General features: G+C 34.8%; 1 protein-coding gene across 1 annotated transcript in view; it reads right to left on the bottom strand.

Annotated features, from left to right (window-relative positions):
• NDFIP2 (Nedd4 family interacting protein 2) overlaps positions 1-25364 on the bottom strand; it is a 66527-nt gene that overhangs the window by 19788 nt on the left and 21375 nt on the right. Inside the window, exons 2-4 of the mRNA XM_001916222.6 lie at positions 11546-11711; positions 6889-7022; positions 1428-1521 (exon numbers count right to left, since the gene is read on the bottom strand). Of these exons, the coding sequence (XP_001916257.4) occupies positions 1428-1521; positions 6889-7022; positions 11546-11711 (394 nt within the window). The remainder of the gene's footprint in view (positions 1-1427; positions 1522-6888; positions 7023-11545; positions 11712-25364) is intronic.

Genomic DNA, 25364 nt, shown 5'->3' with positions numbered 1-25364 from the left:
ATCCAAACCACAAACCCCAGGTCACCGAAGGGGAGTGTGCAAAATTAACCACTATGCCACCAGGCCAGCCCTTCAAATAACATGTTTTTATTCCTAAGAATCAGGTAATTATCCTATACAAAGTACAAAACATTTAAATTCTTTCTTTTCCAATTAAGATTTCTTAAAAGAGGGGCCAGCCTGTGGTGTAGTATAAAACTAATAGTATAAAACAGTATTTATTTGTAGCCAAAGTGTTCATTTCCTTTTCATTGCACCTAACATCATATTTAACTACAAATTGTTACTAAAACCACAAGATTTAAATTTTGCATATACATTATTAGCTGGCTGCCAACCTGAATATAATCTAGCACATTTGAAAAGAAAAATATAACTGCCTGCTGATCCACTCAGCCATTTCTGAGTGGTTATCCACTTCTATTCTTTAGCTGATGAAATGAAAGGAAGCAAGAAACCACTTCAAAATAGAGGAAAAAGTAAGTGAATTTCCAGACTCAAAAGTAACTCAACTCAGGAAGTATGTATTTTCTGTATTTTCTATTTTTAAAGTTGAATGTGGTACTTTAAATAAGTAAACTATTCCTCAGTTTTATTATCAAAATAAACCTTATAGTTAAAATGAATTAAACCAGCATTCTATCAAAGAAGGTATGAAAGCTCGATCATTTAACCAAGTTGAGGACAGAAATTAACTACATCATAGTCTGATAAATTTACTTATATAAATATTGGGTTTCCAAAACTGAGTTTAGCAATTTAAACAGTTTGAGTGTCATAATATTACTTACTGAGTATACTACATGCCAATCCCTGTGTTAGGAATTGATATAATGAAGACTAACACAGTCTTCCCTCCAGTAGCTTAAGTCTACTCTATAAGTCAAATATTAAATTAAGAACTTTACGAGATGTTAAAAAATATCACTTAGGTTTCTAGTCTTCTAATTACTCACCATTCCACCCAAATAAGACATATTTTCTTACTTTTGTGTCTCAAATCACATTGTTCCAGTTGCCCAAAATATCTCCTTTTCCAACCCTTCCTCCTGCTTAAAGACTCTACATGGAAGTCCTCTGCTGCAAAAGCAGAATTTCGTTTCATTCTCCATGCTCCTACAGCACTGAACGGACATGCAGCATTTCTCATGCAAAAACATATTCAGCTTAAATATGCTTATATATTTCTATACAGTCAGCATCTAGCACGATGACTGCAATACATAGTTATCTGATAAGCATTTAATAAATTCTAGAATTCATACTGTAACATATGATCACACAATACAGAATCAGAAACAATTTACATTTTAAACAAGGTAGACACCCACTAACAATATTTACCTTTCCTCACTGTCTATGTTACTTTAAATACACATACAGCCAACATAACGCAAAAAAAAGTTTGGGAATGACAGATCACTTACTGAAAAACGCCAGCATAAAAATCCCATCATTACCCACTCTGAGCTGGTCTGCATCACTGAAGTCATCTCTTGGTGGACATTCTTCCTCCTGAATCTGTGAAACATATAACATTAGAAGAGCTTGCTAAAGTAATTACAACTTTATTACCTTAAGCGTAAAGATAAGAATTTAAATAAAATTTAGCATCCTCAATTTGCTGTAACATAGGCAAAATGAGATAATGACTACAATGTCTGGAACAGTATTTACTCAAAAAATACTAGCAAATATTAATTTTTCATGGGCACCCTTGAATAGTTTTAAAGATAAACACAAAAAAGATAAAAATTGAATAGCATTGAATTAATGAAAATGGTATCTAGAAAGACAGATGTGACATTGCCACATTAGTGTCAAAGGGAAAAGAGGAATTTTCATAATCTGTGGTAGAGTCTAAATTGGTAAAACCTCTATGGTTGACAATATTTACCAAAATAAAAATGCACACACCCTTTGACTCAGCAATTCTAGCTCTTGAAATATATTGTACAAATATACACATATATTCCTACCTGCAAGAAATGATGTAATAAAGATAATTCATTGCAGCAATTGCTAATAAGAGCAATAGATGAGACACAATATAAATGTCCATCAATAGTGGACTATTGTCAGGAGATAATTCTCCAACAGTCTTTGATGTTTCTGCATGTCTTCCAGATAGAGGCACTGGCTGCCTTTTTTCTGTACTTCCTTTTGAGGATGTTTATATAGCAGATGGCTTCGGAAGAGATAGTCTCTCCCTCCAGAGCAGAGATGTGGGCATGCTTATTAACCATTAGAAAATATTGGGTTCCCTAAACGCAGGGTTCCACACTGCATGTGGAGGCATCACTTGGCCCTCTTTGAGTTGCCCTATGGATAGCGAGGCTCAGGAAACTGGCGTGAAAAAATGCTAATACTCTGGCTACTACTACTTCTGTGAATAATAGAGTTTTTGTCTCTGATCCAGCAGTCTCATGTCTTCTGCCAGCACCCATAAAACTCTGACAAGCTAATCAGTTATTTTGCAAGTAGGATAAAATCTCAGACTGTTCATAATTCTTGACAGACCAATGAAATAAATTATTGCATATCTATACAATGAAATTCAAAAAACAACTTAAAAATTTAAAAGTAAATAAAAAAGAGAAAAGTTGTTAATATTCTAATGACAATTTCTAAAATATACTGAGTAAAAATCATTTGTATTACAGCACGGCATCTTTTGTGTACAGAAATAATATACTAACATATTAATATATTTGTTTATAAATGCAGAGAACTTCTCTGAAAGTATACACAAAACCTGTTATCACTGATTGCCTTCAATATTTAGCAAATCTTGATGGAATATCCCTTCTACACAAGATTCTGCTTCCTGGTACTGGAGATATATGAATGTAGATAAAACAAAGATGTTTGTCTTTCTGGAGCCTATATTCCAGTGGGGGGAGCCAGACAAGAAGGATATAATAAATTATTTATATAATTACTAAAAGGTATAAATACACTGCAAAAAAAAAAAAGTAAGAAAAGGATATTTAGGAATGCTATGAAATTAAGAGTTACAGTTTTTTGGTCTTTGGGTTTTTTTGCTTTTTTGGTGAGGAAGATTGGCCCTGAGCTAACATCTGTTGCCAATCTTCCTCTTTTTGCCTGAAGAAGACTGCTGCTGAGCTAACATCTGTGCCAATCCTCCTCTATTTTGCATGTGGGATGCTGCCACAGCATGGCTTGATGAGCAGTGTGTAGGTCTCTGTCTGGGATCCCAACCCACAAACCCCAGGCTGCTGAAATGGAGCACACGAACTTAACCACTATGCCACTGGGCCAGTATCTAAGGATTACAGTTTTAAATATGTTGGTCAGATAGGCCTCAATGAGGTGACACTTGAGCAAAGACTTAAGGGAGAGGTAAGAGAGCCATGCAGATATCTCATAGAGAAAGTATTTCAGGTACAGGAATAAGCCAGCACCAAGGTCCTAAGACAGGATTACAGCTGGCATGTTAGAGAAATAGCAAGGAGGCTAGTATGGTTGAAGCAGAGTAAATAAGAGAGGAAATAGGAAGAAATGAGGTCAGAGAGTCCACTTAAGGACCTTGGATTTTACTGCATGATTTTGGAAATGTTACAGGGTTTTGATCAGACAAGTGACATGATCTGATTTACATATACATTATCTCCATGTTACATATACATAATCTCAGTTGAGTGTTGATGTTTCAATTTTGTGTTAGTACACACAGAGGCTCAGAGAAGCTAAGTGCCCTGCCCAAGAGCACATAATTAGTCAACGCACGACTTGAATCCAGGACACTGATTTCCTTTCCATCCAATCATGTAGGCTCATTACACATGTAGCTTTCCTAGAAGAAAAAGATTTTCAAAACCATATTGCTCATTATTTGGGCAAAAAGATCCCTTCACCTCTGCAAACATATATCCTAGGCAACTCACTTATAGTAAACAGAATGATTGGCAATAATTAAATATATAAATAAAATTTTATAAAATTTCAAGTTTATTCAAGAAATAAACATTAAAGCACAGTATGAGGCCCCCAAAACCACTGTCAATATGATGGCAAGAATATAAATATTTCATACTCTTTTGAAACACTAGTCCACAGATTTTATCATAGGACATCATTTTAAAAACTATAGAAGATATATGCACAAAGATGTCCTTTACAACATTAACATTGGAAAACACTCACACACACAAACACACATTTGAAAATAATCTAATTGTTCACTAAAGAGGAATGGCCACTAATTTATAGTATATTGATTCCATGGAATTTAACTCATGCATTAAAATAACAGAAAAATATTTATATAAAATGTTTAAAGAATAAAAGATGGTAATTATACAATAATTTCAACTACATTCAACACTGATTTATAAACCCTAAAACTGGTAAAAGACATCAAAATATTTTAAAATGAAGAGCTGTAATAGAATCACTGTGGTATTTTCTTCTTCCTAATTTCCCACATTGGCTAACTTTTTAAAAAAGCATTCATTAACTTAATTAACTGTCATCTATTAAGAACCAAATATGTGCCAGATAAGAGCCAGGTGCTGGAAATATAAACACAAGGTCCTTGTCCTGAACTTGCTCACAATTCGTCAAGTGCTAGTTTTTATGTCAAAAGACAAGTTACTGACATACAATTTAAAACAAGGTACAAAAAACAAACCCTACCCACTATAAAGTTATAAGACTGATGAACAAGCTATGTTTTAAAAGTTTTATAAAGTGAATTATCTGGAATTCAAATATTTATCATAGAAATATTAAAAATGAGTTCATTTCCATATGTCTATTTAACCAACCATAACTATACATGCAACCCTATACATTAGAAATAGGAAACTGTAGAAAACAGTATTTCCAGGTCTCCTGGTTACCTACAGTCTCTCAATGACAATCCAGCTGAGATTCATTTACAACTGAATATACTCAGATGCCAATCAGGCCAGTTTTTTATCTGAATCAGGTACAGAAACTCATACTCAATCATACTTTGCAGAAAGAGGGTCCTGGAGCACTGAGTTACAAAGTGATGAATTTAAAAGATTGTTTACAAGGACCTCTCTCGTGTACAGTTCTGTTTTGCTTTCCATTAAACTTTCCACAATCCTTACAGGCTCGAGTTACAACGCTATGAGAAGCAGGTGGAAACAGAACACTTTTCTCTATGGACATGTTCCAATACAGGCTGGGGATCACATTACTTTCTAAAACAAGACACAGGGAATGATGACAGTGAAGGGAAGGAATAGTAACACTTCAGAGTTTTCTCTCCAAAAGGTAGAATCACCTTTATGCTTTTCTCAAAGCACAGAGAGCAAGACTTAATGCTTTCTACCTTCTCTCTCGAGTTCTAATCTATTTTGTGGAAGTTAGGGCAGTTGAGGACCCAAGGTTTCTAAGATCCTTTAAGGACCGTTGCCATTTCCAAGATCTCTAGGGAAATACTCCATGAGAAAAGGAGTTACTGTCCTTCTACTTCACTGAGAATGTGTGCATGTATACAAATTCATGAACAAATACATATGCACTGAGCAATCTAGAGCTGATTTTGATAGAAACTCCACACTTTATAGATCTATCCTCCTCTTCTATGATTCTCCCTTCCCAGTATCAAAAATCCTTACTGAATGATATATATTTATGCCACTGTTTTAACAGAGACTTACTTCCCCCTCAGAGGGAAAAGGCATAAATAACAAATTTCAGGTTTACTGTCTTTACTTATGTGCCCAAAACTATTGTTGACATTTAACTGTGTATGTGTGGGAGGATGGGCATGGGAGTAGGTATGGAAAGGGTTGTAGCTGATGAAAGAAACCCATCCAGGAAAAACTCTCACCCATAGATAGTCTACTCGCTAGGCACTGGCTGAGGGCAGGAAGAAGAGAATGCTGTACACAGCAACGCCTTTCTCTCCCTCTGCCCCTCACCTAATTCTAGCTTTCCTGTGTGAAGTGATTTTTTGTGTCCTTTTCCTGACGACATGGGATGAATCCAGGGATCTGAAATGCTATTTCTAAAGTTTGAAGCAAAAAAAAAGGGCAACAAACTTGTCTTGCTTGCAGCCCACTAAAATGTAGATAATTTCCACCTTTTACCTGCCTGTAGAATAGCATACATGCATCTCAACGATTCTTCTATACTGAGACAGCCAATCCTTTTCATCAGAATGAGTAATAACATACATGTGTATCACTGACCCTATTACTAAGACAGGAAGATGAGGAAAAAAGGGCAGGTGGAATCCTTGACTATTATTCCAAAATTCTAGGATGGGAAGTGTTAAAAGGAAAAAAACAAAAAAGACCCAAAGTGAATTGACAAACATAATTTAAAGGCTTGTACATTATTTCTCTTGTAACTTAATCTACCTTGAGTTCACACATAGTCAATAGACCAGCTATGCTAATACATAAGATACGAATAGAAAAAAAGATGATCTATAATTACTTATGGACCACAAAATCTAAATTATAAAAGAAGGAAAATAAGGACACCACAGTGAAGAGGTTGATGGGATGGGGGTAACTAGAGTGAAGGAGTCAGAATGGGTAGTAAAGGTCAGGACACAAGGTGAGAGAAATCAAACTTTAGCAAGTGATAAATGTATCGGTAAAGATAAGGTCTAGGATGACCACAAGCTAAGATGGGGTGCAGGGGAAGATCAACAGAAACAGAAACGGAGATAGAAACGAGGAGACCAAGGAACGCAGAAGGTGAATGGAGAAGGAGAGTGCTAATTTCATCCAAAAATAATGACACACATAAGTGGTAGCAGAGAAAATACTAAACAAAATCTACGCACACAAACACAAAGAACTATTTTTGATATTATTAAATGTACATGTCAATTAATAAAAATAATATTCTCAAAAGGAAATGATAAAATCTTCTTACTCTTTGAGATGTTTCTGCTGCTGCAGCTGCCATTGCAGCAGCTTTGGCCTTCTCAGCTTCATCATATGTAGGAAGAGAGGTAGCAACACTGTAGGGAGGTGGCACAGGATAAAACTCACTGTAAACTTCCGTATCTGAAGAAAAAAGATTAAAAAAGATATCCATTAAAATAAAACTATTTAATACAATTTTTATAGCCAAAAATATAATTTAATAATTTACAACAGGCCACTAAAGATTAATACTGCTATTTGTAGTCCTATAAGATATATAACATACAAATTACTACTGCAATTATACATATTATTTTAATCTTACATTTTATCATAAACAGAAAAGATTAATAATATCATCTAAAGGCTGAAAGACAAAATAAGAACATCAAGAATGAGACGTGGAAAATTTGTGCAAGACAGTGGAGGTAAAAAACTCACCACATGTGAGCATCCTCTATAAGCCTATTGCCCTGGTTAAAGAATTTACTTGCCCATAACCTCACAGCAAAAAAAGTACAAATATCAGAAGTAATAACACTTAAATAGTACTATTTAAAATACCATTTCTATAGACATTAATCTTAGCAACTCTGGGGTTCAAAAAGCTAAGTGATTTGCCCAGTATTACACTACCAGCAAGTGGCAGAACCCAGGGATTTCCTCACTCCAAGCACTTTTCTCTGATAATATATGAGGTTAATCTTCTACACATGTCAGTTTTAGCAACTGCTCAAATCTCATAAGCAAATTCAGTACTTGTCTTTTTTTTTATTAGTTTTTTTTTTTTTTTTTGAGGAAGATTAGCCCTGAGCTAACTACTGTCAATCCTCCTCTTCTTGCTGAGGAAGACTGGCCCTGAGCTAACATCCACGCCCATCTTCCTCTACTTAATGCGTGGGATGCCTACCACAGCATGGCTTTTTGCCAACCGGGGCCATCTCCGCATCCGGGATCTGAACTGGCGAACCCTGGGCTGTCGAAGTGCAACATGCGAACTTAGCCACTGCACCACCAGGCCGGCTCCTCAGTATTTCTTTCCTAAAAGATTAATTTTAAATTCTTCTTCACTCTTGTCCCTTTCTCCTCCCGTTTTTTTCATATCTACCTTGCTCTTTAGACTTTTCTTTTATGAAGAATTTCTTTCTCCTCAATTTGTAAACTATTGTTGAAATATGATCTCCAGAAATATATTACAATAGTAAGTACAAATTACTAATTTAAAAAAAAAAAACTGAACACTTAGTGCCAAACTTAAGTAGTGTAAGCAAAATGATACATACAGGTCAATCAACTGATTAAACTTACGGTAGAATCACGGACATGAAATACAGGTAGATTCTTAAAGTAGTATATATCACAATGTTCAACATCACTTCTGTGATTTCCTCTATTATATCAGAATTTCTTACATTTCTAACATGAAAACACATTTCACTCTAATAATATTTTTCCTATTATGTTTTAACATACAGGTTTTAAAATAAGTTTTTTTAATGCTATCAATAAGAGCTAAGGAACTGAAGTTAGGCAATTTTTAATCTAACGACAGGAAGTGGTAGTAGAAGTATAACACTGAATGTTATCCACCACAGGACACAAGAGTCACAAATTCATTGAAAAGACTTATTATTAGGATGTAAAAACACCATACACAATCAAGTAGATTTCTTTAGTACTGAAGACAACAGAAGAAGCAAAATTTAACTGAAAACAATGGTGACGAATTCTAAGGCAAAAACATTAATAATGTAAATTTTAAAAACTGGAACAATGACATACATTCCTAAGGAGATGAGATCTTTTACATTAACAACAGTTAATGTAAGTTTGTGAAAAGTTTTAACACCCAAGATGGAAAAAATATCCTCACCAGTAAGAGATGAAAGTTGGGAAGGAGCCTAAAATGCTACAGGTTTAATTTTTACATGTTAGTTTTACTTATTTTTCTTCTACCCTTTAAGGCAGTGGATCTCAACCATAGGAGTTAAAGTCTGGGGAGCTCTGGTTCCAGCTCCTCTTCTTAGAAGCTGTGTGATTTCAAGCAAATCACTTAAGCACTATGAAGTTCCACTTTCTCATCCATAAAATGGACCCAGAAAGGCTATCACTTGCTATTATGGGATGAAATAGAAAAGTATTCAAGAGGACTCTGTAAACTGTGAAGCATTATACAAATGTCACTTATTATTACTGACGTTGCTCAGATCTATGAAACCAGCCATAAAGTGACCTCCTGAAGAACAGTCTCCACAGAAAACCAGCACGACCTACGCTTCAAATACAACAGTACTGACCAAGAAGCTGCAGAAAAACAATATCAATAGTTTTCATTAAATAGAGACTCAAAATTCTAGAATTACTCAGCTCTTGTGCTCAATTATAGTTATGAATGGCCTTTTAACACAGGTATAAAAAATAAAAAAGACCAGTGATCACAGAGGAGACTGTGAGAATAACTGAACATCTAGGTACCAGGCTCAACTTGCTTTACAGTTGAAATTTATCTAATCTTTAAAAATGCCATGCCACATTATGAAAACTATTCCAGATCACAGAAAAATGAGAAGCTTCTCAATTCATTATACGTTGCTTCCATAATAATTAATACCAAAACCATAAAGACAGTACAAAAAGTTACAGATCCCTCTAATAAAGCTGCAAAAACTCTAAATAAAATATTAACAAATCTAAATCCAGAAGAGACTAGAACATGATGACAAACAGAATTTATTCCAGGAATACAGGGATGAATTATCTTAAATAAGAAATGTACTAATAATATACTTCATTATATCAAAATTTGAAGGAGAAAAACCACGTAATTTTATAAGGTACCAAAAAGATAAGTCCAAGCTTTCTGGCCTACTGGAGCCATTTATTGAAACGGGGAAGACTGCCAAAGGAGGTTTGGTGGTGGAGGAAGAGGCAGTGTGCAGTTGTGGTAGTTTTAAACCTTAGTCTAGTCTTTGAAACTCTTCCCATCAAGAGGTGGAGACTAATTCCTCAAGAGTCTTGAATAAGGACTAAATTAAGTCACTCACTTCTAACAAACCAAATGTGGCAGATGTGACACTGTGTGACTTCTGAAGCAATATCATAAAAGGTAATATAGATTCCACCAGGCTTTCTCTCAGAATGCTTGTTCTTAGAACCCAGCGTCCATTCTGTGAAACCCCAGGCCACAACAAGAGACCACATGCAGGCATTCTGACCGGCAGCCACAGCTGAGGCCCTAGCTGAAGCCTGCATCAACTGCCAATAGGTGAATAAGGAAGCCTGAAAGATGCCTCCAGCCCCAGTCACTATCAGACGACAGTCATATGAGACCCTGGGAGAGAAGTGCATAATTGAGCCCAGTCCACCCCCAAAACCATGAGAATTAATAATAATCAATGATTGCTATTTTACTCCATTAGATCTCAAGTATTTGTTACATGACAATAGCAATGGTAGCACAACAAAGAGATTGCAATTTCACTCTTACATCCTCCATCATTCAGACACAGACATCATTAGGATTTTCCTTCCTCAAGATTACCATCAAATTTTTTTTAAAATCTAGGGTAGCAAATTCACTGCACTATACTCTGTAAACTTGAAAAATAATGAAGAAAATTTAGCCCATAATAAATTTTAGCAACCACCAATCTATCTGTTAAATATTATGGGCAAAGACCCATAAAACTGATATAAATCAATATAAAAACTGCACCAAACTGGGCACAGGACAAGCATATTGATCAACAAACATTATATACAAATAGAAGGAGTAAGCATTTACTAATTTAACTAGTGAGAACACCATGGAGATGATTTTTCATAACTGCATAAAAAAGGAAATAGATTTGGTGGAAGGAATATTAAGTCTTTTTACACATCCCATATGATCTTGATAAAATTTGGACAGGCAAAAAGGGTAACCAGAGAAAGCTGGCATGAGGCAGAGGTTATTTATAATAGCAGAGGTTTATTTATAATAATGCAGAGGTTTATTTATTTATAACAGCAGAGGTTATTTAAAATAATATACAAAATTGTATTTAAAATATTATACAGTGATTAATTTCTTAGCATTACTGGGAAAATACAAATTGTGGCCAAAGAAATAGATGAGGGCAGTTCTTTAGAATGACCTGAAAGGACAGATGAACAGTAGCAAGCAGGAATCACCGCCCTATATCTAAGAATGATTACCATTTGTATGGGATATACCCTTCATCTCCATTCACATATACTCACCACATTCCCACTCACACTCATCATCTATAACTCCTTGTTTTACGACTATGTAAGTAGATAAAAACACACACACATATATGCATGTATGTGTGTATATTTATATATGCATGTGTGCATAAATGTATATATGTTTATTTATTTCTTCCAAAAGTTATATACTAGTCCATTGGGAAAAGATTCTAGTGAGAATAAGGAAGTTTAAATAGCTACACTTTTAAATTAATTTTTAAAACAACAATATGAGACAAGTAATGTATGAAGTAAACATTTTAGAAACTATCCTTAGGAAAACCTTTTTTAAAAAATCATAAACTCAAAGAACCCCATTAACAGACTTGATTTAACTACACAAAACTACGTTTAAAAAAAAAGCTAAACTATTAAAAATATTACTGGTGGTTTCACACTAAAAACAACAATACCTGAAGTTGTAGGTACTTCCACAGTAATACTACTATAAGGTGGAGGAGAAGAGTCAGTTTCTAGTACTGCTGCTGAAGGGGTGCTCTGTACAACCTGTGGTGCTGGGTTGGAAGTTGATGGTTGCTCCACAGCAGATGATTCTGAATTATCCTCTTCATTGTGAAGCTAAGAGAACAAAGCAAAAAGGAAACATTAAGGTGACTCTGATTATTACTTTTTAGAATTTTAAGCTAATTTATGAAGATCATTTCAGGCAAGGGTCACTTTTTAGTTAAAAACAAAGTAAAACAGCAGTTAAAAAGATGAGCATAATTTCAAGAGACCTAATCAGTTCTTAAGAAGTTTAGAATTTTGAGTTTCTTTACAATAAAGATGAAGTTCAAACCATTAAGAATTTATAAAGAAAAAACATTCATGATTACAAATAGATTTAAATTCATTCAATATTACTGTAAATATTGTCTATCATTTATCAATCACTGCGTAGCGCAAAGAAAAGTAAAATCCTAATAATACAAGTACCACACCATTTCTATTACACTAGTATCTAGAATAACTGGGAATATAAACTGAATTAACGAAATGGAATAACAATGTTTAAACTTTCCAAAAACATGGAATATTCTAACAAGGTTTTCTCAAATACCAAAAGAACTACTTATAAGCAAAAAGAGTCAGTATATATATAAAATTCTGGAAAATGTTCTTCATCACAAGAAATTTACTGAAATCTCAGTAAGTGCTAGATAATATGCTGAGATCTTTAATAACTTAACTCACTTAATCCTCACAACAAACCTGTAAAATAGAAACTGCTAGCCCCATTTGACAAATTAAAAGGGAAAAAAAACGACAGTACAGAAGCTTAAAGTAACTTTCCAACATCACAACAGCTAGGAAGGTAAAGCCAGGAATCACACCCGAGCAGTGTGGCCGCAGACCTCTTACTTCATTTATGGCCATCTTTTAAATGGTCATTCTTTAGGAGGCAGTAGTAACTACACACAGGCAACTAATCCAAGGTCAACCAAAAGCATCAATACTCTAAAAAGTGACTCATCAAAAAGGTACTATAATTGAGCCTTAAATATATTTGGAAAACAGGTCTTATTAAAATATCTTTAAGATAATTTAAAAATAACTAAAATCTTGGTTTGAATAGAAAACACAGGTTTTCAACATTATGCAACTTTTGTATCTTAATTTATTCCTGTTATTTTAAGCAATTCAGTGCTAAAAATAATCCCCCCAAAAGATTTTGTCACAGAGCAAATCTGTACACATACAAATCCATGTTGTGATGTAGTGAAACGGACATGCATTTTGGAGTTTAGAAAGAGGAGCATGCAAATTCTTGCTCCATCTTTTAGGAACTTTGATAAACTCATCTTCTCTGTGCCTCAGTGTCTTCTCCACCTGTAAGTTCTGAAAGCAGCCAAACTCCCCACAGAACGGTAAAACAGTATTTAGAAAGCATCTAGCATAACACCTAACACAGAGAAGGCATTTAATAAATACTAGTTGCCTCTTCTTCCCTTTTATTTGATATACTTTATTTCATGGACTCAAAAACAGAAATTTTGTGGTGCTCTCTACCAGTCCAATAAGTAGTCATTCACTTGCCTCTAAAAACTAAAAGATAAATATGCAAAGCAAAATAGGAGGTCAATTTACTTCATTGCTGTTGGCATGTGTCTTGGTAAGTGATCACTAACAAAACACTTTTGTGAGTTCATAAATGTACTATAATTTTTAACAAAACTGTCATAAACATAGCTAAAATCATTTCTCAAGTTAGTAAGACAACTTTTTCCACAACATCAAGGTTTATACAATAAAATCCATTCACAAAGACTGAATTCTAAGGCCAAATAACCATAAAGTGAACTTTGTATGAGCTTAACGTTTACTTGCAGCACTTTTCCAAGTAGGCACTAAATGACCACCATCCTGACCAGCAACACTCCACCCCGGTGTCACAAAGCATCTTCCATGTTTCCCATTACAAGCAACCCAGGAGAATTTCTAATTTAGTCATCTTGATGATACTTTTAGGAACAAAAACGTTAGATGAATAAGTTAAGGCAAATAAAAGTAAAGTACAGATATATACTTAGCAATATCAATTAAACAAGTGACTAACAGTGAAGGTGTCAAAAGAGGAAACCGTTTTTCCATATCTACTATTATGCTGCAAAGGGAGATGAATCACACTACAGAAAACAATCCTACATGACACAACAGCTCTCCTCTAGTTCCTCACAAGAAACACTCTTTATCACATCAAATACATAAATGTGCTCTCCAGCACGGCCAACTCATTTTTAAAACCTGTCAAATATATTCAAATAACTACAATAAAAAGAATAACTACAGACACTTTTACATATGATCTCAGAAGTAAAGCTTTGGAATTTGTAAAACATACCCTATGTACGTATGTAAAACTGCCCTATGTAACACCTCCAGTTTTATTTTTCCAAAATGTCCAATTGTAGCAAAATTACTTTTGCTACAAGTCAACAGTAAAACCCAACAGCAGCTCAGTCAACAATCTCTACCCACTGCAGCATAGAATTTCCAATTTACTTTAAATGGAATATTGTAACTTTGATATCTTTAGTACCTCTATAAATTAACCTACTCTGAATACTTGGTAACTAAATCCCTACAAAGGTTCAAATCAAATTACATGTTTATCAAATTAGACAATCTATATGTGAAAATTTTTCCTTAATCATGCTGTCCAGTGGTTCTATTTTACATTCTTTAATGATTATCTAAACAGCAAAAAAAAGGGGTGGGGGGAGTAAGGTGGGACCTACATATATACAGTAGTGGACTGGGCTCTGTGTCCTCTCCACACCTCACCTCAAGTTATCCTCCCAGCTTGTCCTATTTATGATCCTTCTGAAAAAACGTGGGCAATAGCACATGAAAATTAAAATATGTCTTTAATATAGTGACTAGGGTGATGAAAAGTTGCATATTGAACCATGATTTTTTAGCCTGAAGGATGAAAGGATGACAAGAAGGCTTTCTTAAATGTATCTGCAGTTAGTCTTTAGAGATGTATATTGAGTATTTTTAATGATAAGAAAACTGTAAGCATTATGATTAACTCTAGCTGGAAGTCTAGCATTCCTGTGTATAACTATTGTTTCTTTTCCTTTAACAGGCCTGTCTCCTTTACTATAGCCCCTCATTCTATGTTAAGGTGATAAAATATTAATGTAATAACTGGAAGCTTTGAGAAGCTAGAGACCTCACTGAATGTTTTCTAAATGTACCAAGATGAGAATGTATGGAAGTGCTATAGAGTGGTGTTTGGTGAACAGCGCCCTGTAACAGAGCCTGGTGGGCCCGCCAGTTAGTATGGCCTTTTTTTCATTTTTCTTCTCATTTCTTTTCTCTTCTTTTCTGCTTCAATTTGGGCATAGGTCATAAATACAACAAAAGAACTAAGATTTTTGAAAAAAAAATTTTAAGTTGTGTTAAAAAAAAGGCACCAGAGTGAGGGGGGTTGAAAAGGGTAAAGGAGCACATACATACAGTGACGGATGGCCACTAGAACTCTGGTGGTGAACACAGCATAGTCTTATAGAAGCTGAAATATAATAATGTACACCTGAAACTTATATACTGTTATAAGCCAATGTTACCTCAATTCAAAAAAGGTATCTGAAGAGCTAACATATTTTGTATGCTACCATATTATGACTAGGTTTAGTACTACAGGGCAAAACTGGAAGAAGAGTTAGGAGCTGTAAGGAGACAAATTTTAGTTCTATAAAAGGACTTTTAATTTTTTAACTACTAGTCCTAGCTTTTCTGTGAAGCAACAAATAATTTCAGGCAAGGCTGATGTATAATTAGGATGACCATACAGCTGTTTTCCCTAGAACAGTCCCACGATATGCCTGTTGATCCAGGGCTTCATTCAATTTAGCATTTTCTCCATCTCTTCATTCTCAAAAAAAATTATATGGTCAACCTACATATAATGGAATTCTTGTCCTCTGTATGATATTAATAGATGACAAAGGTTCCTTCCAACTCTAAGATAACATAATTCTAATAAAAACTTATGTTAGTCTTGGGGCTGGCCCCGTGGCCGAGTGGTTAAGTTTGCGCACTCCGCTGCAGGCGGCCCAGTGTTTCCTTGGTTCGAATCCTGGGCGCGGACACGGTACTGCTCATCAAACCACGCTGAGGCAGCGTCCCACATGCCACAACTAGAAGGACCCACAACGAAGAATATACAACTATGTACCAGGGGACTTTGGGGAGAAAAAGGAAAAAATAAAATCTTTAAAAGAAAAAATTATGTTAGTCTCTATCATTCTATATTGCCTTATTAATACCTAATTTAGAGAAGAAAACAGATTAGAGCTGCAATAAAAACCTACTGGACGAGTCAAGCGACTCATTTTCATCACCCAAGAAGAAAGTGAGCTACCTTATCTATGCTCCCGAGGACAAGGTAATAGCAGGTGCTGAGAAATCTCTGCAGATAGCCCCAGGGCTCTAAATCAACAGCTGAAGAGACAGATTCCCACAAAACACTGCTGCTTGGCAAATGGAGCTAAATTTTCTACCAATAAAACTGAATTACAGCAGTCTTCCTCATGTACACACACATGCCACTAAGCAAATTAACAGAATTTTCTTAAATTTAGGGTTTTTTCCCCAAATATGGTTTCCACTAAACCTTTGCTGTCTCTGGATACTTTTCTATAAATGAGAGCTATCACATGACAAAGAAAAAATACAAACAATTAGGAAAGAATGTCTAAGCAACAAATGACTGTTAATGAAAAACCTCAGAGTTGGCAAATCATGCCTACTTTTCAGCTGCTTCTTTCAAAAGTATCGAAGTTTGGTTGTGGTTTCATATTTCATAACATAGGCATATTTCTGCTAGCAAACCTTTCTTGTTAGCATGAAAGAATATCATTATCTCATGGTGCTCCACAAAGAGCATCATGAGGTCCAGATACTCCATCACCCGAATAAGTTTACAAAACAACTGTTTAAAAGCAAGTGTCATCAGATATTTTATCAAGGCAAAACTAAGTTGCCTTTTAAACAAATAAGAGTTTCTGTTTCATTTTAAAACTGCTATTGTCTGCTTACAATATGTCAACTGAAAGAAAGGTGTAGAAAAGTATATAGAGAGCATAATTGGATTTTTTAAATAATAAGAGAGATGTTATTTGGGTAATACATATGTACAATCAAGAAAGAGCAAGGAGCCGCAGGTAGGGGAGAGAGACTTCATAGTTCTCTACTACTTGAATTTGCCACCCTAAACATAAACTAATTTGAAATTTTTAATAAATAAAACCAAAATGTAATAAAATAAAACCTCTAATTTCTGGTTTGGTATGTCTTAGAAGCAAAAATGTTAAGGTAAACACTATATTCTATGATAAAAACCTTCTCCAACACAAAATACATTTTATAAATCACTACAATAGCTTCCCTAGGTTTATGTGTATGCGATTTTCTGTTGAAAATGACACAACATGGAATTGTAACCAAACAAAAAGTATATTTGAAGAATGCAAATCAGAATCTGTATCTGTCTTTTTAAGGAAAAATAAAGAGTGGCATAATTAGAGGTAATAGAATGATTAAAGAATAGAAGACCAAATTTATATTGTCAGACCAGACTGTTTTTCTGAGCTTCAGATCTATATATCTACTCATTAATTCATTTCTTAAAACATTAAACATAACTCACATATAAAAAAGGGCTCTGGGCTATCTATGTTCAATTCTTTTCCTCCCATATTGCACTGCCTAGCACATTCTTCAGATTTTAGCTTAAAATTAAGTTCTCAGGAAAGCCTATGTTCCCAAAGTAGATTAGGACTCTCAGACGTAATCTTAAAACACTCTGTTCTTCAGAGCACTTATCAAAATAGCACTTATTTATGTAATCAGTCATTTACAATCTGTTTTGCCAGCTAAAGTGAGAGCTCTGGAAAGGGGAGGTCATATCTGTCTTGTTGAACACTGTCAAAATAAAAGGAGGCTCCAAAGTATCTGGATTCAGCCTTGGTAAAAATGAAAGGAAAATGCAATACAGGTCACCAGTCACAGACCTGAGAGAAAACAATGCTGCTAACTTAAGTATTTTGAAGTCTCTTAACAGCTAGTTATTACCTTAGTAAGTGAAAGGAGAAAGAGTTAGAGCATACTTGCATCCCAAAGACCTCCAAGGAACAAACAAGCCAAACAGATGGGATAAAAATCTTATATAAATTTCTATTTTCAAAAGAATTCAACCTCTTGTTAAATTCTTTTTTATATGCTAAAACTGCAATGTAAATATACTGGATCCTAAGATTCCCTCTTCGAAAACAAAGTGCTCTATATGGCACATTCATTAGTTGTGTTCATAGTCCTTTAATTAAAAATGACAAATACTTGACCTGATTCTTAAATTGTTATAAAATATCAACAGAAAGATACTTTTTCAAAATTCTGTTTAGCTTACTCAGATCTTACCCAAGAAAATATGTATTTACAAATCTGCCCTACAATTTTGCCTCTTTATCAATAGGTCAATATATTCTTAACAGAGATTTTTAACAGCTTGTGATCTTATAGACCTCAAAGGAAAAAAAAGAGAAAACAAAAAAAGAGGAGAGAAAAATACTTGAGTGTGCTGGGTTGGCACCTTCTCATACTTTCATCTAAGGTTGTCCAGCTTCAGGACACTGCTCTCTGCTGGCCTCCTCTTATCTTCTCAAAATCTCTTCATAATCCAACAATCTAGCTCACACCAATTTCTCATGAAAAGACCATAATGTATGCCATAAATGTCTATATATTTCATCACAGGAAGATGTTCAACCACACCTTTTGTGGTTTTATACTAAAATATCTGTTACATATAACATATTTTAAGTTTACTTCAAAGCCTGGCCACTAACTTGGGTTTTTGTCTCTCTACAATACAAGCAGCTTTTTGAGATATACTCATTAGTGACTGTGTTGAGGTCTTAAGCAATTAGGTTATCTGTGGAGACATGTAAACGTCTCCCTAAAATCCCTTCCATCCCTTTTTCACTATAGATTTACAGTAATCTGGGTAGGACTGAACCCACCCCATTCCAAGACTAGGCCCTGACTGTCTCCATCGGTCAGGATAATACTCTCTCCACTTTGGCACAGCAACTAGTTCCCAACCAGCATGGCCCTCCTTCCTGATGGTAGGGGGAGAATTGATGACTAGAAAAGAAACAGATAAAGTTGGGAGGGAGATGAGACCCTCTCTTCCTTCCTCAACACAGCTGAGGAAACACCATGGCACTTTTTAGTATTTGAATAAATTAACATAGATGAATAATTTCCAAGACAAACCTGCCTTCCACCCAATTATGCTTTATTAGAAATAACGATACAGAGCAATTCCAGTGTTTAAGATTTCCATAATGGCGTGGGAACCATAATTTAGAAATCCCAACAGAGAAGGTGCTCCCATGCATTTTGTTGAAGCAAAAGAAATTTCAAATGATAATGTTTGAATTTACAAAAACTATTCAAATCCTGAGTTTTCAAAATATTCCAGTGCTTTGATTTTTACGAGCTAACACACTGATATTCTATTCAACATAGGCATTGATAAATATAATGACAATGGCAACTTGTAATGAAAGGTTTAATTTGTTTCTGTTTTCATAATCAAACTAAATAAGAACACTTTGACAGATTCTCCAGAAAGTTTCTGATTTGCATGCACCAAAATAAGTCAGAAAATGTGGTAACTGGTAAAGTTTAAAAAGCACAATTGACTGAAGAGTATACTCATACTAAAGAACTGAGATTCAAGACATTAAAGGACAGTAAAAATAAAAGAAGAGATATGAGACTTGCAATATGCTCCCTTTCAGCAACCAGAATCGAAACATTCAAGAAGTTTTAGGGGCCGGCTCCGTGGTCGAGTGGTTAAGTTCGCGCGCTCCGCTGCGGCGGCCCAGGGTTCAGATGCTGGGCGCGGACATGGCACCGCTCATCAGGCCACGTTGAGACGGCGTCCCACATCCCACAACTAGAAGGACGTGCAACCAAGATATACAACTGTGTACGGGGGGTGGGGGGGGCGGTTGGGGAGATAAAGTAGAAAAAACAAAATTGGCAACAGTTGTTAGCCCAGGTGCCAATCTTTTTTTTTTTAAAAAAAAAGAAGTTTTAAAAGCAAACCTATTCAGGCAAAAGAACGGAAAACAAGAGCTAGTAAATTCTAACTGCAACCATTTCCTTCCAGGAAACTACCACCTGTAAGTTTGTGTTGTGCTTCATGAGGCCCTGGGGGCTTAGGGACCCTGGCAACTTCTAATTAGATTAGGGAATGTTTCTACCTGCCAATCAGTCCTCAAGCTTCCGAAATTTAGAAAGTATGCTTTATTCATCTTGGTATCCCCTAAAACAGAGAGTAAAGTTTAGGGCACAGAGTAAGCTTCATATTACATACAGTCCTCTAAGCCTCCTGCAGTCTTTCTTTTACCAAAATGCAGTAGCGAGCTGAGTCAAGTAACGGATTCACTGAACATCTCAAAATCAAGAAGCACACCTCATATATTCCTAGGACTCCCACCTGCTTTACACATAGTAGAAACTTGAAATATTTAATCATTCAATTTTTGTAGGCAGTTACCATAACTTAATAAGCAAATATTTCCCCCCAAAAGTTTACTGAATAAAACTGTTTTTCAAAAACCATACACAGATCACTGAATTATACATCCTAAACAAGAATATAATTCCAGCTGCACACCACCCAGTCTTTATAACAATGACTCTAAAGACAGTCATTCTTACCACAGCTAGACAAGAAACCCAACAGTAAAGAATGTCACAAAAATCACCAGAAGCCATCCTCACCAACCACAAAATAGTAGGCAAGGCTAAGCTTACTGGATTAGAGATAAACTATCTGACGCTTTATACACTGATGAAAGAAGCATCAGTGACTTAAAGCACAGCACAGTAACAAATGTTCATACACAGGACTTCTTTTATTCATCAAAAAGCAATTTACTGTTATAATTTATATTTTTATACTATTTATATTTTTTACTACTATAATTTTTATTTATATTTTTGTATCTGTCTTGCTTACAAAATCCAAAAACTGGTTACAAAAGGGGTGATCTTTTGATACAAGTTAGTAAAAATGAAAACACTGGGAAAACCAAATTTTATTGAACAAAAGAAATGAAACAGCACACAGAAGGCACATAAATTATTAATGAAAAAGAAAATATTCCCAATTATTAAAGAAGCAAAAACTGTGTGTTAGAAAGGATGGAGTAGGAGTTGAATTACTGCTAGGAAGAGTATTCATTCAACAAAGTTGAAGCACAATTTCACAATTCCTGTTACAGCTGAAAGTGTGGAGGACCCAACAATTCTACTTCTAGATGTCAACACTAGAAAACCCTCACACGTGGACATAAAGGGACACATACTAGAATACTCGTGGCAGTACTACCTATAATAGTGAGACATGGAAAACAACTGTCTGGTCTGCAAGAAATGAATAAATATTATTCCATGATTGATATAATACAAGTCAACATTTTAAATTGATGAATTAGATCTATATGAATCAGCATAAATCTTCAAAACATGCTAAGTGAATAAAGCAAGCTAAAAAAGTATAAAACAGTAAAATTCTGTAGCAAATATATTTTCATGTAATCTAAAACTAAAGTATCTATTGTAAACAGACACACATATATGTAGTAAAACCATTCACAGAAACTATATACACCAACTTCAAGACAGTAGAAGGGAAGGAAGGGAAGAGGAAGGAATGAATGTAAGGCTTATCTTTCTTTAAAAAAAAGTAAAAATGTTCAAGACCTGAAACAAATATGGCAAAATACTAGCATCTATTATCCACAGTGGATCTAGAACTATCTTTTACATTATTTTCTGCACTATTCTTTCTGTTTGAAAAGTTTCATAGTTTTTTTGTTCACATTTAAAAAAAAAGTCAAGCTAGCCAAGTTGTCTTCCATATATAAAGTATACATAGCACCTATGAGTCCTTAGGAAAAAACTACTCCATGATGAAAACCGGGCAATCAGGAAATTAATCAAATAAAAATCAAAGAAACAGAAAAACAGTGGGAAAAGATCTGGTGTTTAGCACTGAATCCTTTTCAGTACAGCACTAATGCTAAATATAGAGCTGAAGACTAAATGGCTGCTGACAAACAGAAAGTAAACATTATATGCCCTGAAAAAGAAAAAATATAAGCAACATAAAAATCAGGAACCAGGGAAAGAAGAGACGAGAGAAATCTCAGTACCACTCACTTCATCTTTCACAGCATACACTTAATCTCTAACATCTAAAATTAAAACATGCAGTTTTAAAAATTACTCCAATTTCTTACCAGTTTTCATACTTTTTTCTTGATTTTAGTGAAATTCCACAGAACTGCTAGGTTCTGAGGTAAAGAAACCTTTATCTAGAATTCAGCAGTTTTTTAAAGTTTTTTTCCTTGCTGTGAAATTCAAACAAAATCATATTTCATATTTTCATTTTTAAAAATAGCATTATCCCATTCTTATAACATTATTCTTGTCTATAAGCACAAATGGAATGATGTTCACCAAATGTTAACACAAGCTATTTCTGGTTGGTGAGATATGGGTGCCTAGATTGCTTCTTTCTTTGTACTTATGCTGCCAGAGTTCTTTAAAATAAGTACATATTACTTTTTACAGAAATAAAAAAGATCATTACAAAAACACACACACTTTAGCCTAGTAATCGCCATTTTAAGACTACACCCAAGAAAACTAATCAGAAACTTAAAACAGGATTTCTTTATGAAGCTGTTCATCACAGTGTTATAATAATGGAAAACTGGAAACAATCTATTCGTCCAAAATAGAATAAACACACCATATAAATATAATGGAATATTTTACAGCCATTTAAGGTACGGTTTCAAAAAGATACTTAATGACATAAGGAAATGCTCATGATACAGTGCTAAAGAAGTAACAAAATTGCGTGTGTGTAAATCATATATGATTTGAATTTTAAATAAGACAAAATGTTAACAGTTTCAAAATGACTGTTAACAGACAAAATGGGCAGCATGGGTGCTTGCAAGTTGTATTTTGTTTGTTTTAAGCAAGTTCTCTAGAACAGAAATAAAAGAAGGAAACATTCTTTTTGTTCTTAATGTAGGACAGAATGTATTATGTTAAAGAGATTTCCATCTATACTTAAAGGAATAAGTTTCTATAAATTAGAAAACTGACATTTGTAAAATCTCTCGATAGTTAAAAAAATTGTCACAGACTCTACATCCACTTAGCAACCTTCTATAACCATTATCATCTTTACAAGAAAACAAAGTCAGGTACATAAGCCCAGAAGTGATCGTGCTTGTTATTTCCCATGAATCAGCTAACAGTACTAATACATAAAGTAACACCAATATGTATCTGTTTGAGTATGATGATTTTCTAATGAAACTCATTTAGAGGTCAAAATGATTCATAAGGGCTTTTTCTTTGTCTCTTTCTCACCTATAAAAAGAGTTTTCTTCATGGTGCCCTTTTGCCTTAACTAGTTTTTAATCACATTATATATTCATCCCCACAATCTGCGAAGGCATTCTGTTTTTACAGAATACTCTCTTTTCCTTAGAACTCCAATTATAAGGATGGCACACTAACATTGTGAGCAACATGCCACCAAGGTTCCAACAGCTTTATTTAACAACCCAGTTGATAAAGGATTCTGCAAACTTTCCACAAACAACTCTGCAAAAAATACTCATTAAGCACCCAGCATAGCAGCAGTAAGCCTCTGTGGCAATGACGATTGTGTTGGTCAGTTTTCTTCCACTGCAACGTTATGCATTAAGTGTAAACAGTACTTCCTTAATGCAAACTAAACTCTAGAAATCAGACACTTTCACACTATATAAAAGTTATATGGCAGGAAAATGCAAAAATGATAGGGATATGTCACAAGGACATAGGAGCAAATTAAAGAGACTCTACTGGGTCAAATCCAGGATGATCTGAGCTTCAAAATAAATGAGGATAGTATCAAATTATAACCAAGAGAATAAAATAAAAATCAATGAATTCAAACTGACACAAATGACTGTAGTTTTTAAGAGAATGTCTTTCTTTTTGGAAAATAGACACTGAAATATTTAGATGTAAAGGGATAGCACGTCTGCTATTTATTTTCAAATGTTTCAGAAGAAAATATAGCCTGCGTATGTGTGTATATATACATACATATAAAAAGAAAATCACAAAGCAAATCTAAGAAAATGTCAACATTTGAGGAAACTGGGTGAATGGTATACAGAAATTCTTTGTACTATTTTTTCCACATTTTTCTATAAGTCTAAAATTATTTTAAAAGAATGAAAAAACAAAATGGTATATGTAAGAAAATCAAACAATATATTGTATAAAAACAAACAGATTAACCTAAAACTCTACAATCCAGCTTCCAACAATTTCCACTCAACGCTAGAAACCCTATATGATCATTAAAAAGCTCTATACCTTCAGTCACTTTACAAAATGATCTACCCACATTTAATCGAAGTCCAGCATTCCCTGGATGGCACTACATCCCTCAAAGGCCTCTCAAACAAAAATGTTAATCCTCCCCCTACTCCTCCTTATGTGGAACAAGAAGACATGGAAAATTTTCCTGGATATTGCCAATTCTAGATCAAGAGCCTCTCTTGAAATTCACGCTGTACATCCTACCAGACCCTCTCTCATCCTATTCTTATAATTAGTATTTACAAGAGACCAAATCATTCCCCAAAAGGTAAGACTTAGAAGCCAGCCCCCTACCCTCAACATCATTCCCTCTACCTTAAATCCTACTATAACACAGGATGGCTAAACCAACTTAACACCTCAGCTATAAAACAGCAAGTACCGACATCCAGTAACTACCTCAGTTCTCTACTTCCCTGACCTAATACTCATCCAGAACTACTTCTACTAAAAAAGATTAGATTTCTACATTTTAGTCCCTGGTCACAACCTTCTGGCCTTTACCTTTCTCACTCCCTTACTTCTACTAAGTCTTCTTTGGGCCCTACATTCTCTGCCACCTGGTTTTTCTTCCTATCCTATGTAACCTGGACTATAAAGTGAAAAAGTTGCATGACATTCACCCTCAATTTCCCAGTTCCCAAATCCTCTGCCACATCTAGCCCATCAAGACCCAACTTGGGATGAGTCTTTCTACTATCTTCCAGTAGGAGAGAAACAAGTCACACGACTGTATAGATTGGTGCCACTACGAATTTAGTTTCTAATCCCAGCAGGGCCATCAGAACTAGTCATCACCATGGCAGGTGTTTCAGCCCCTCCACTCTCCTATTTGCCACCTCCGACCATGGAACTCTCAGTCAAAATCTTTGCTTCCTACTTCACAGAGGAAAACAGGTTTTCAAGCAAAAATTCCTTCAACTTCTCTCCTCTGCATCTCTAAATTTAGCACCATGGCATCCATCCTAACTTATATTCTTTGCTCCTAAATGCCAGACAACTGCACAGAGAAGATTCTGTCTCCCAAAGCATCGTTTTTTCTTTAAACTATGTCTCTCTTTCCTTTTCTCTACTAACTAATGCTTTCTCTCCACCCACATGTATATTCTATTCATGTCATAATTGAAAAAGAAAAAATCTGCCCCCAGCGACAAACTAACGATCTTTTTTCCTCATGTTTTTTGAACTATTTCCACCTCTCCCTTCTTTCCTTCAGCGACAGTCATCTCAAAAAGAAAAACG

Source organism: Equus caballus, chromosome 17 (assembly GCF_041296265.1).
Source record: "Equus caballus isolate H_3958 breed thoroughbred chromosome 17, TB-T2T, whole genome shotgun sequence".
NCBI classification, from domain to species: Eukaryota; Metazoa; Chordata; class Mammalia; order Perissodactyla; family Equidae; genus Equus; species Equus caballus.
Note: the sequence above shows the minus strand (reverse complement) of the source record. Positions and strands in the feature narration are given on the sequence as shown.